The sequence below is a fragment of the Aquarana catesbeiana genome, linkage group LG04, assembly GCF_042186555.1.
Source record: "Aquarana catesbeiana isolate 2022-GZ linkage group LG04, ASM4218655v1, whole genome shotgun sequence".
Lineage (NCBI taxonomy): Eukaryota > Metazoa > Chordata > Amphibia > Anura > Ranidae > Aquarana > Aquarana catesbeiana.
In genome coordinates this window covers 382,535,914-382,547,303 of record NC_133327.1, presented here as the reverse complement: position 1 = coordinate 382,547,303, position 11,390 = coordinate 382,535,914, and the positions used below count along the sequence as shown (strand labels likewise).

General features: G+C 42.6%; 1 protein-coding gene across 1 annotated transcript in view; it reads right to left on the bottom strand.

Moving 5' to 3' along the window:
- Positions 1-3,385: 3,385 nt before the first annotated feature.
- LOC141140222 (amine sulfotransferase-like) overlaps positions 3,386-11,390 on the bottom strand; it is a 92,835-nt gene continuing 84,830 nt past the window's right edge. The window contains exon 7 of the mRNA XM_073627141.1: positions 3,386-4,041. Coding sequence (XP_073483242.1) covers positions 3,923-4,041 — 119 coding nt within the window. The 3' untranslated portion in view covers positions 3,386-3,922. The remainder of the gene's footprint in view (positions 4,042-11,390) is intronic.

Genomic DNA, 11,390 nt, shown 5'->3' with positions numbered 1-11,390 from the left:
GAGAATCCAACCAATACTAATTCGGCCTCCCGGAGACTTAATGCATCCCTCTTGACCGACGTAGAACTACTACCCAAAATTAAGAATAAACTTAAAGAATTCTTCCAACTGAATGAAATGCCCGGAGCAGACCCCCTATTGATATGGGGAGCCCATAAATGTTCCTTGAGAGGTGACTTGATTCGCATGGGGGCACATCGTAAGAGACTACAGGAGGCCGAAATCAAAAAACTGTTAAGACAGATTACCTCACTTGAAACAAAACACAAGCAATCTTTATCTGAAGCCTCTGCCAGTAGCCTTGTGGAGGCTAGAAAAAATTTACAACAAATTATGAACACTAAAAAAAAGCCTTCTTTTTTTCCGGAAAAAGGTATACTATGAGGCAGGAGATAAATCAGGCAAACTTTTGGCTAGGGCCTTACGAGAACCACACAACTCTAAACACATTTCGGGAATTAGAAATGCAAACGGATCCATAGATGTTACAACAGAAGACATAGCTAGACACTTCCAGACATATTACACAGAATTATATAACCTGCCGACCCAACAGAGACCCCCGGATGTCTCAGCTGACAGAACACAGGCCATACAAGAGTATGTGAAACAGAGTGGATTACCCCAACTAAAAACAGAAGATGTAATTCAACTAGATGCTCAAATTACACCAATGGAATTGCAGCAAGCTATCAAAGCACTCAAGCCCAGGAAGAGCCCAGGACCGGATAATTACACCACCATATACTATAAGACTTTTATTGACATTCTGCTGGACCCTCTGCTAAGAGCCTTTAACTCCTTGACTGACACCAGACCCATTCCATCAGATGTACTCGCCGCACACATTACGGTAATACCCAAGCCCGACAAATTGCTCGAGCTATAGACCCATTTCCCTATTGAATATCGACATAAAGTTACTAGCCAAAATCCTAGCAAACAGACTTCGACCACTGCTAGCGGAGATGATTGGTCCTGAACAGGTAGGCTTCATGCCAGGCAGGGAAGCAAAGGACAATATTACCAAGGCGCTCCTTCTTACACAAGCTTCACACTCCCTGCAAGTCGAAAGTCTTCTCCTGTCAACCGACAAAGAGAAGGCTTTCGACAGGGTGGCATGGGATTTTATGTTTGCGACTTGCGCACATGTGGGCTTAAAATCAAATATGATGGCATGGATCACAACACTATACCAGACACCGTCAGCGAGGATAAAGGTCAACGGCTCCTTGTCAGAAAAAGTAGGGATGATGAACGGCACAAGGCAGGGATGTCCCCTGTCCCCGCTGCTGTTCATCCTCTCGCTGGAACCATTCATAAGAACAATTAAGAAAGATGAATCAATTCAGGGTATCACCATACAAGACAAGACATACAAGACAGCAGCATATGCTGACGATCTACTATTTTTTATAACAAACCCACACACCACACTACCAAATCTCATGAAAGCTTTCACACATTATGGTTATCTCTCTAACCTTAAAATAAATCTCACAAAATCAGAGGCCATGAATATCAATTTATCACCTTCTACCCTGCATTGACACAAGCCAATTGCCCATTCAAATGGGAACTGAAGGCCTTAAAATACTTGGGAGTTTGGCTGACTCCTAAGGTATCTATGCTATTCAAGGCTAACTTTCCCCCCCTGCTACTTAAAATAGAAAGGGATCTGAAACTTTGGAATGCAAGATACTTTTCGTGGTTTGAAAGGGCTGCCATTTTAAAAATGGTAATACTCCCCAGGCTCCTGTACCTTTTGCGGGCACTGCCGGTCAGTCTACCTCAAAACATCTACGGAAGACTACACACTACCTCACTAAACTTCCTCTGGGCACATAAAAAAGCTAGGATCAAATTCTCACTTATGACCAGACCCAAGGAGATGGGAGAAATGGGACTTCCAGATTACAAAAAATATCATCAAGCAGCTCACCTTACGAGGGTGGTTGACTGGCACTGTCACGGGGGAGACAAGGACTGGGTTGAACTTGAAAAAAAACTAAGCTCCTATCCACTTCTTTTTTCTCCATGGAATCCTGGACTGCAAAGACTTGCTAAGATTCAACAACAATCATTACAGCTTATCACACTAGCCTTATGCAAAAAAATAGACAAACACCTCATATTGACATCCCTGCTGAGCCCCCTTACCCCCTTAACTGATAACCTGGACTTCCCACCCGGAGTGAACAGCAAACTACTCTGGAAACCTCTCACCAACAAGACATTACAAGCAGGAGACTGTTTTCGGGAAACGGGAAATTCAAAGATCACTTGACCTCAAAGAAAGACAGTGGGATACACAACATGCCACTCTGGACTTATTTCCAAATACATCAGTTATGTGAATGATAAATCTAGACGAGGACACTTTTCTAGACAGCTAACTGATTTAGAAAAAGTATGTGGGGAGGGTGAACGGATGACAAAAACAACCTCTATCACATACAAATGGCTGCAAAACTCAATCACTGAAACAGATGACAGATTCAAAACGCATTGGTCTCAGGCGCTAGATCACACAATCACTAACAGGCAATGGACAAAAGCATGCATTCTTGTGCATAGGTGCTCTATAAGCACAAAGACACAAGAAACATCCTACAAATTACTTACAAACTGGTATGTTACCCCGGCTAAACTTCACACTTGGTGCACACAGATCCCTAATATTTGCTGGAAATGTGGGAGTAGAGGCGCAACGCTAATACATATTTGGTGGCATTGTCCCTGTTTGACCAAGTTTTGTCAGCAGGTCAGAGACACTATTAAATTAATTACTGAAACTAAGATCGTATTGGATGCTGTCTTCTCCACATCACCTCATTCCCATTAAAGAGATACAAACATTCACTAACCAAACATCTGCTAAACGCGGCAAAAACATTCATTCCTTCCCTCTGGAGAACCACATGGACCCCCACCATCTCACAGTGGTTAACAAGAGTATCAGAGATTTGTGAAATGGAAGATACTTTGGCACAGGCCTCAGAAGGGGTGGACAGGTTTCATAAAACATGGACTCCCTGGTTTGAATTCCGCTACTCTGATGCATATAGAGACTTAAGAGGATGTTGAGCAAATCCTTAAATTACTTCTCTTGATACAGAACACTTGACTACCTCTGGAATTGCATGCTCTAGTTAAAAGACCATGCAACCCGTATCTGATACCCTCCCCTGATCCTACCCTAATCTTTTCTCTTTTCATCACTTTATAATCTTTATCTTTATAAACAAAAATATATTGGTATAGAATGATTCCGATTAAAAATTAATTGTGCCTGTATAGGTTCTCAATGAAACAGAGTTAAAGATTTCATTTACAAATTACCAAGATAATGAACCAATAACAGATGTCAGATAGTCAAGAAACGTATGTATGACGCTTTATATCGACCTCTATTGCACAGGTTTAGATACGTTATATAATATCACTCGTTACCATATGCAAAAGACCGTATATATCTATGTGTAAGGTACATCTTCAATGTAAGTTTGTATACATTTCTATTCTGCTGTTGAAATTTAATAAACTTTGAATGTTTAAAAAAAAAAAATTAAGTTGTTTAGGTTTGACCTCAAATTATATGATTTTGGTAAGCCTAAAGGAAAATTGTACAAGAAAATTGTCTAATGTATGACCATTGTATAATGTAAGATTTTCACCAATTCCTATGTGCCTCCAGGAATTTAGGAGTTACAGAATTTCTGGTTACATGCAATAAATGAAAACAGACAATGGTTATCATGTTTAGAAAAGATTCAAATTCTGATTTACTATTTTTTTAATAATAACATACATTATGATTATATATTTACCACTTGCTTTAAATCAAGGAAAATGCATTTGTATTTTTGTCATGACATGAGATAAGAAAGTGAAATGAGAGAAAACTGAAGGCTATTCTTGTTCATTCTGAGAATTCCCAGGTAAAATTTAGTGATAAATTTCCCATTTTCTCCTGCAATAGTTTATCAAATGTTTCACTCTGTGCCACAGTCATTATGTTTTTCCAGTCTCCAACTTGACCTGAAGATAAAATAACACAAATCCAAGTTACAATATTTATATACATTATAAAATAAATATTAATCTTACAGGCTTTTAAATGAGGCAAAAAAAACCCTCTGCTTGGTCGGATTTCATTAGACATAATCATGGTTATCGATTGATTAGTTGTATCATGTGATGCCTACAGATGACAGACATTATCTCGGTCTATGCTCAGTTCATGACAACTGGTACTCTTATATTTAATACCTGTTGAGAGTTTTATAAGTGATAGATACATTTAATAGATGATAGTAATACATACATTAAAAATTATACATAAATAGTGACACATTATAGCCAAAAATGAGGAAAATTGTAAAAAAAAAAACTTTTTTAAAAAAGAACATGAAAAATGGATCCTTTGCATATAATGCCTTCAAAATGCTTCTAAGACTGATTACAATAAAGTATTTATTTAGGAACAGTAGCCTACTATGATGTAAGGGAATTGTTTTCAGCTTGCCTGAAATTAAATATATGACCTACACAACTTGAAAACAACTAATTTATCCAGCATTTTGAATACAGAGACCACAAAATGCATAGGGGAAGGCTAAAACCCTGCATCATAATTTTATTTCTGCCTGTGTACCCTTTGAAGATTTTCTCTCACTTACCCCCAGGTTCACATCTCTGTGGTTTCCAGTGGCTGCATTTGCCCAGCAAAAGCAGCCCATTCATTTGAATATGCTGTACCTCCTGAAAACATAGAGAAAAGGTCCCTGCACCATTTACAAAAATGTGGCCACTGGGAAACCATGCTACAGTTTTCAGTGCATGGGGTGCCATTAGGGTTAATGGTGCCCCCACACATCTCCTAAGCAGGGGGATGTTTTTCTCTGTGGGTGTGGGAAGGTGTCCGATTACATGATTTCCCGCACACCCTCAAATGTAAACCTAGCCCTACTGTGACCAAATTGTCACAGGGTCAGAAAGTGAGGAAAAATCTCCTCAATGATTCTTCAGGCAGTAATCAAAACCTGTCTAAAACATGAAGAGACTGTGAGAGCACGTGGACTATGAGTGCACGTGGGCTGTGAGTGCACGTGTTTTGCGAGTACCTGTGTATTGTCTTGTTGAGAACCTGTGTATTGTTGAGTATTAGTGTCAGGAAGCTAGCTGTTAATTAATTTGGACAGAGTATAATCCCCAATCCCCATTAAATTATGGGTACGATGCCTGGCGGGTGTGGAGATTCAACTTGGTGTACATCTTGCGGCATGTATGCATTCCTTGATCATCTGATCAAGGGCGAATACTGCTGTGTACAATGTAAGCTCATTGTTTCCCTGGAAGCCCAGGTTCTGAATCCAGAGAAGCAACTATCAACAATGAGAAGTCCCTCCATACTAAAGGAGAGTTGGGATCGTACCAGGTAGGTGTTGGCAGGGGCCAGCACAGAGGCGGGTGGAGATAAAGAGGGGCAGGCACCAAAGCAGAGTAGATGAGTGACAGTCAGGAAGGATATAGGGGAAAGAGTCAGGGAGGCCGGTCCTGGGCTGAAACATCCCAATAAGTGCGCCCCATTGAGTGACATTGGTGAAACCAGTCAGGGACCAGCACTGCTGGAGCTGAGTCACTCCCCTAGCTGCCAGGGGATAACTCCTCCAGTGAGGTCGGGAGTAAAGCCAAGGGAAAGGAAAGACAGATTCTGGTGGTAGGGGACTCAATTCTTAGAAGGACAGAGAGGGCAGTCTGTCACAAAGACCTGAAGCGCCGAACTGTATGTTGTCTACCGGGTGCTTGGGTTCAGCACATCACGGATCTGGTGGACAGATTACTGGGAGGGGCTGAAGAAGACACGTTGGCACCAATGACAAAGTGAGAGGAAGATGGAGTGTCTTAAAAAAATGATTTTAAGGACTTAGGAGCTAAATTGAGGAAAAGGACCTCCAAGGTAGTATTCTCAGAAATACTGCAGGTACCTGGAGCTACACCAGAAAGGGAGATTAGGGAAGTAAACAAGTGGCTGAGAAGCTTGTGTAGAAAGGAGGGGTTTAGGTTCCTGGAGAACTGGGGTGACTTCTCAGTCAGTTACCAGCTCTATAGAAGGAACGGACTGCCCCTAAATGGGGAAGGTGCAGATCTGCTGGGAGTGAAGATGGCCAAAAAGTTAGAGGGGCTTTTAAACTAGGCAACGGGGGGAGGGACCAGAGGTAGAGATAGTCAGCGCAGAACATATTCCAGAGGTAAGGCTGAGCCTACCACCCCCTGGTTCGGTTCGCACATGCAAAAAATTTGGCCGAACACCGTTAAAGTCTATGGGACATGAACATGAAAAATCTAAAGTGCTCATTTTAAAGGCTTATATGCAATTTATTGTCATAAAAAGTGTTTGGGGACCTGGGTCCTGCCCCAGGGGACATGTATCAATGCAAAAAAAAGTTTTAAAAACGGACATTTTTTTCTGGAGCAGTGATTTTAATAATGCTTAAAGTGGAACAATAAAAATGAAATATTTCTGTAAATATCGTGCCTGGGGGGGTGTCTATAGTATGCCTGTAAAGTGGCGCAGTTTTCCCGTGTTTAGAACAGTACCACAGCAAAATGACATTTCTAAAATTCATTTAAAACTGATCGCGGCTGTAATGAATTGTCAGCAATATAGATAAAACTCATTGAAAAAAATGTCATGGGTTCCCCGCCCCAGTCCATTACCAGGCCCTTTGGGTCTGGTATGAATATTAAGGGGAACCTCGAACCAATTTAAAAAAAAAAAAATTGCTTGGGGGACCCCTCAAAATCCATACCAGGTCCTTCAAAAATGGCGTAGGGGCCCCGAAGTGTCTGGTATGGATTTTAAGGGGAACCCTGTGGCAAATTTAAAAAAAAAATGGTGTAGGGGTCCCCCCAAAATCTATACCAGACCCTTATCCAAGCACACAACCTGGCAGGCTGCAAGAAAAGAGGGGGGCACGAGAGACCGCCCCCCCTCCTGAACCGTACTAGGCCACATGCCCTCAACATAGGGAGGATACTTTGGGGTTCCCAAAGCACCTTGTCCCCATGTTGATGGGGACAAGGGCCTAATCCCCACAACCCTTGCCCGGTGGTTGTGGGGGTATGCGGGCGGGGGGCTTATCGGAATCTGGAAGCCCTCTTTAACAAGGGGACCCCCAGATCCCAGGCCTCCCCCCATGTGAATTGGTAACAGAGATAGTACCCCTACCATTTCACAAAAAAATAGTAAAAAAGACAGAATACACTTTGGAACAAGTCCTTTATTAAAAGATAAAAAAATAAAAATGTCCTGCGATGTAAATCCATCTCACGCCGTCGACTAGCCGAAAAAAAAAAAAAAAAAAAGCCGCAACAGCTCCTTCTCCATGGGAGGCTACCGCTGAGTGACGCGTCTTCTCGGTGACAGCTGTTATAAAGCTGAGGGTGGGGCCAACCCCCTGACGCGACGTGACGTCAGAGAATGGCGGGGTCGCCCGTTTACGTCACCGAGTGGCCGCAAGCAGTCATTACAGCCGCAAGCAGTTTTAAATTACTTTTTTTTCCTTTAGAAATGTAAGTGGTACTGTTCTAAACAAAGGAATATTTCATTTTTATTGTTTTACTTTAAGCATTATTAAAATCACTGCTCCAGAAAAAAAACATCCATTTTTAAAACTTTTTTTTGCATTGATACATGTCCCCTGGGGCAGGACCCAGGTCCCTAAATACTTTATGGCAATACATATAAGCCTTTAGAATAAGCACTTTTGGTTTTTCATGCTAATGTCCCATAGACTTTAACGGTGTTCTGCGGCTTTCGAATTTGCTGCGAACACCGCATAATGTTCGCTGTTAGGCGAACAGGCAAACACCCGATATTTGAGTTGAACTTATGTTCGACTCGAACATCGGGCTCATCCCTATCCAGAGGGTAGTATTGGGGGCATTAGTGGTAGGTTGCTTAAAGCACCTAAACCCGAGGTATATATAGTAACAAGTCCTATTTGCAACCCCAGAGTACCCAATAGGGAGATAGTATGCGACCAGTCTAAACTACGTGGCATGTTCACCAATGCCAGTAGTCTGGCGGACAAGATGGGAGAACTAGAACTACTGTTGTACATGGAGGATTTTGATTGTGTAGTAATAACAGAGACGTGGTTCGACAGCTCTCATGATTGGCTGGCAACCATTCAAGGGTATTCCCTATATCGCAGGGATAAAGAGGGTAAAAAAGGGGGAGGGGTATACCTGTATATCAAAATTGATGTACAAGTGAATGTGACAGATGACATCACTAAGGGAGCAAGGGAGGAGGTGGAATCCTAATGGGTAGAGCTACAAAGGGAGGAAACTAAGGGGAAAGTAATACTGGGAGTATGCTATAGGCCCCCTAACCAGAGGGAAGAGGCAGAGGCAGACCTCCTATCACAATCTAGATTAGCGGCAAGAATGGGAGGTGTCATAATAATGGGGGATTTTATTTATCCAGACATAGACTAGGTGGAAGGAGCCGCACATTCATCTAAGGCTCGCCAGTTCCTAAATGTCTTGCAGGACAATTTCATGCTACAGATGGTAAGTGCACCAACTAGAAGCAAAGTGTTACTAGACCTACTGATTACCAACAATACAGACCTGATCACGGATGTGGAAATACGGGGTAATTTAGGAAACATCAATCACAGGTCAATTTTTTTTAGTATAAATCACACAAATAGGAAACATAAGGGGAATACAAAGACACTGAATTTCAAAAGAGCCAACTTCCCTAAACTACGATCCTTGCTAGAAGATAATAATTGGGAGCAAATCTTAGGAACAAAGAACACAGAGGAAAAATGGGTATGCTTTAAGAGCATATTAAAAAAGGGCATTAGCCAGTGCATCCCAATGGGAAATAAATTTAAAAGAGCTAATAAAAGTCCTGGGTGGCTTAACTCCAACATAAAAATACATATAAAAGCAAAGGAGAAGGCTTTCAATAAATTCAAGCCCGGGGAATCATCACTAAGGCTAAGATAGAACACAAAAGGCACATAGCGGAGGAGAGTAAAAAAAATCCCAAGAAATTCTTTAAGTACATAAATAGTAAGAAAGGGAGGTCAGATCATATTGGTCCCATAAAGAATGATGAAGGGAATCTGGTTACCAAGGATCGAGAGATGGCAAAGGTATTTAATTTTTTCTTCTCCTCAGTCTTCACAAGGGAATTGGGGGGCTTCAGTAACCAAAACTGCAATGTTTATCCTCATGACATATCACAGAAAGCACCCTCATGGCTAACAGAGGACAGAATTAGAATTAGACTTAAAAAACTTAAAGGAGAGGTCCAGCCTGAGCTTTTTAGGCTGGGCTTCTCCTATGGGTCACAGGAGTGCAATTCGTTTTGCACTCCTGTGACCCGTTTTCAGGGGAGAGCGTTCTGAAGTCCACTCTCCGCTGACATCACTGCCACCAGTCGACGAGGCAGCGTGTAATCCCGACTTCCAATTCTGGATCCACCAGCTGCCTTGATTGATGGCAGTCTCAGCGTCTCAGCAAGCCCCTGAGCCACTGAGACAGCCTCTCCCCGCCCCTCCACAGCTCAGCACTCCAGTGATCGTGAATAAAGCAGAGAGGAGAGACGCTGACTGACAGTCAGCAGCTTTCCTCTCGTGGATCTGTGAGAACCGAGCCATCGGCGATGTTCGGTGGCTCAGTTCCCAGTGCAGAGACAGTGGGGGACAGCCGCAGCATTGGTCTAATGTTCCATCCACCGAGGTAAGTAGGGATGAGCCCGATGTTCGAGTTGAGCAGCAAACATTATGTGGTGTTCTCAGCAAAATCAAAAGCTGCGGAACACCGTTAAAGTCTATGGGACATTAACATGAAAAACCAAAAGTGCTAATCCTAAGAGGCTTATATGCAATTTATTGCCATAAAAACTGTTTGGGGACCTGGGTCCTGCCCCAGGGGACCTATATCAATGCAAAAAAATGTTTAAAAATGGCAGTTTTTTTTTTTTTTTTTCGAGAGCGGTGATTTTAATAATGCTTAAAGTGAAACACTAAAAATGAAATATTCCTTTAAATATCGTGCCTGGAGGTGTCTATAGTATGCCTGTAAAGCGGTGCAGTTTTCCCGTGTTTAGAACAGTACCAAAGCAAAATGACATTTCTAAAGGAAAAAAAGTCATCTAAAACAGCTCGCGGCTGTAATGAATTGTCAGGACCTGGCAATATAGATGAAAATCATTTTTAAAAATGGCATGGGTCCCTCCCCAGTCCATTGGGTCTGTTAAGAATATTAAGGGGAACCCGAACCAAAAATTAAAAAAAAAATTGTGTGGGGGGGGGGTCCCTGCACCGATTTTTTTTTTATATAAGGGTCCCCCCCCAAAATTCATACCAGTCCCTTCAGGTCTGGTATGGATTTTAAGGGGAACCCTGCACCAAAATTTTTTAAAAATGGCGTAGGGGTCCCCCCAAAATCCATACCAGACCCTTATCCGAGCACGCAACCTGGCAGGCCGCAGGAAAAGAGGGGGGGACGAGAGAGCACCTCCTCCTGAACTGTACCAGGCCACATGCCCTCAACATGGGGGGATGCTTTGGAGTCATCCCCAAAGCACCTTATCCCCATGTTGATGGGGACAAGAGCCTCAACCCCACAACCCTTGCCCGTTGGTTGTGGGGGTCTGTGGGTGGGGGGCTTATCGGAACCTGGAAGCCCCCTTTAACAAGGGGACCCCCATATCCCGGCCTCCCCCCCTATGTGAATTGGTAACGGGTACATTCTACCCCTACCATTTCACACCAAAAAGTGTAAAAAATAGTAAAAAAGACAGGAGATACTTTGGGACAAGTCCTTTATTAAAAGATAAATAATAAAAATGTTCCGCAATGTAAATCCATTTCACGCCGCAGACGAGCCCAAAAAAGAAAAAAAAAAGCCGCAACAGCTCCACCTCCATGGGAGGCTCCAGCCGAGTGACGCTTCTTCTCCTGACAGCTGTTCTATAGCTGAGAGCGGGGCCACTCAGTGACGTAAATGGGCTACCCCACCTTCCTCTGACGTCATATTTCTTTTTTTCAGATCCTCAGAGAGTTCTGTGCCATGAGGTGCCATGTTGAACTTCCAGTGACCAGTATGAGAGCGTGAGAGTGATAACACCAAATTTAACACACCTGATCCCCATTCACACTTGAGACCTTGTAACACTAACAAGTCACATGACACCAGGGGAGAGAAAATGGATAATTGGGCCCAATTTGGACATTTTCACTTAGGGGTGTACTCACTTTTTTGCCAGAAATGTAGGCATTAATGACTGTGTTGAGTTATTTTGAGGGGATATCAATTTGACACTGTTATACAAGCTGTAAACTCACTACTTTACATCG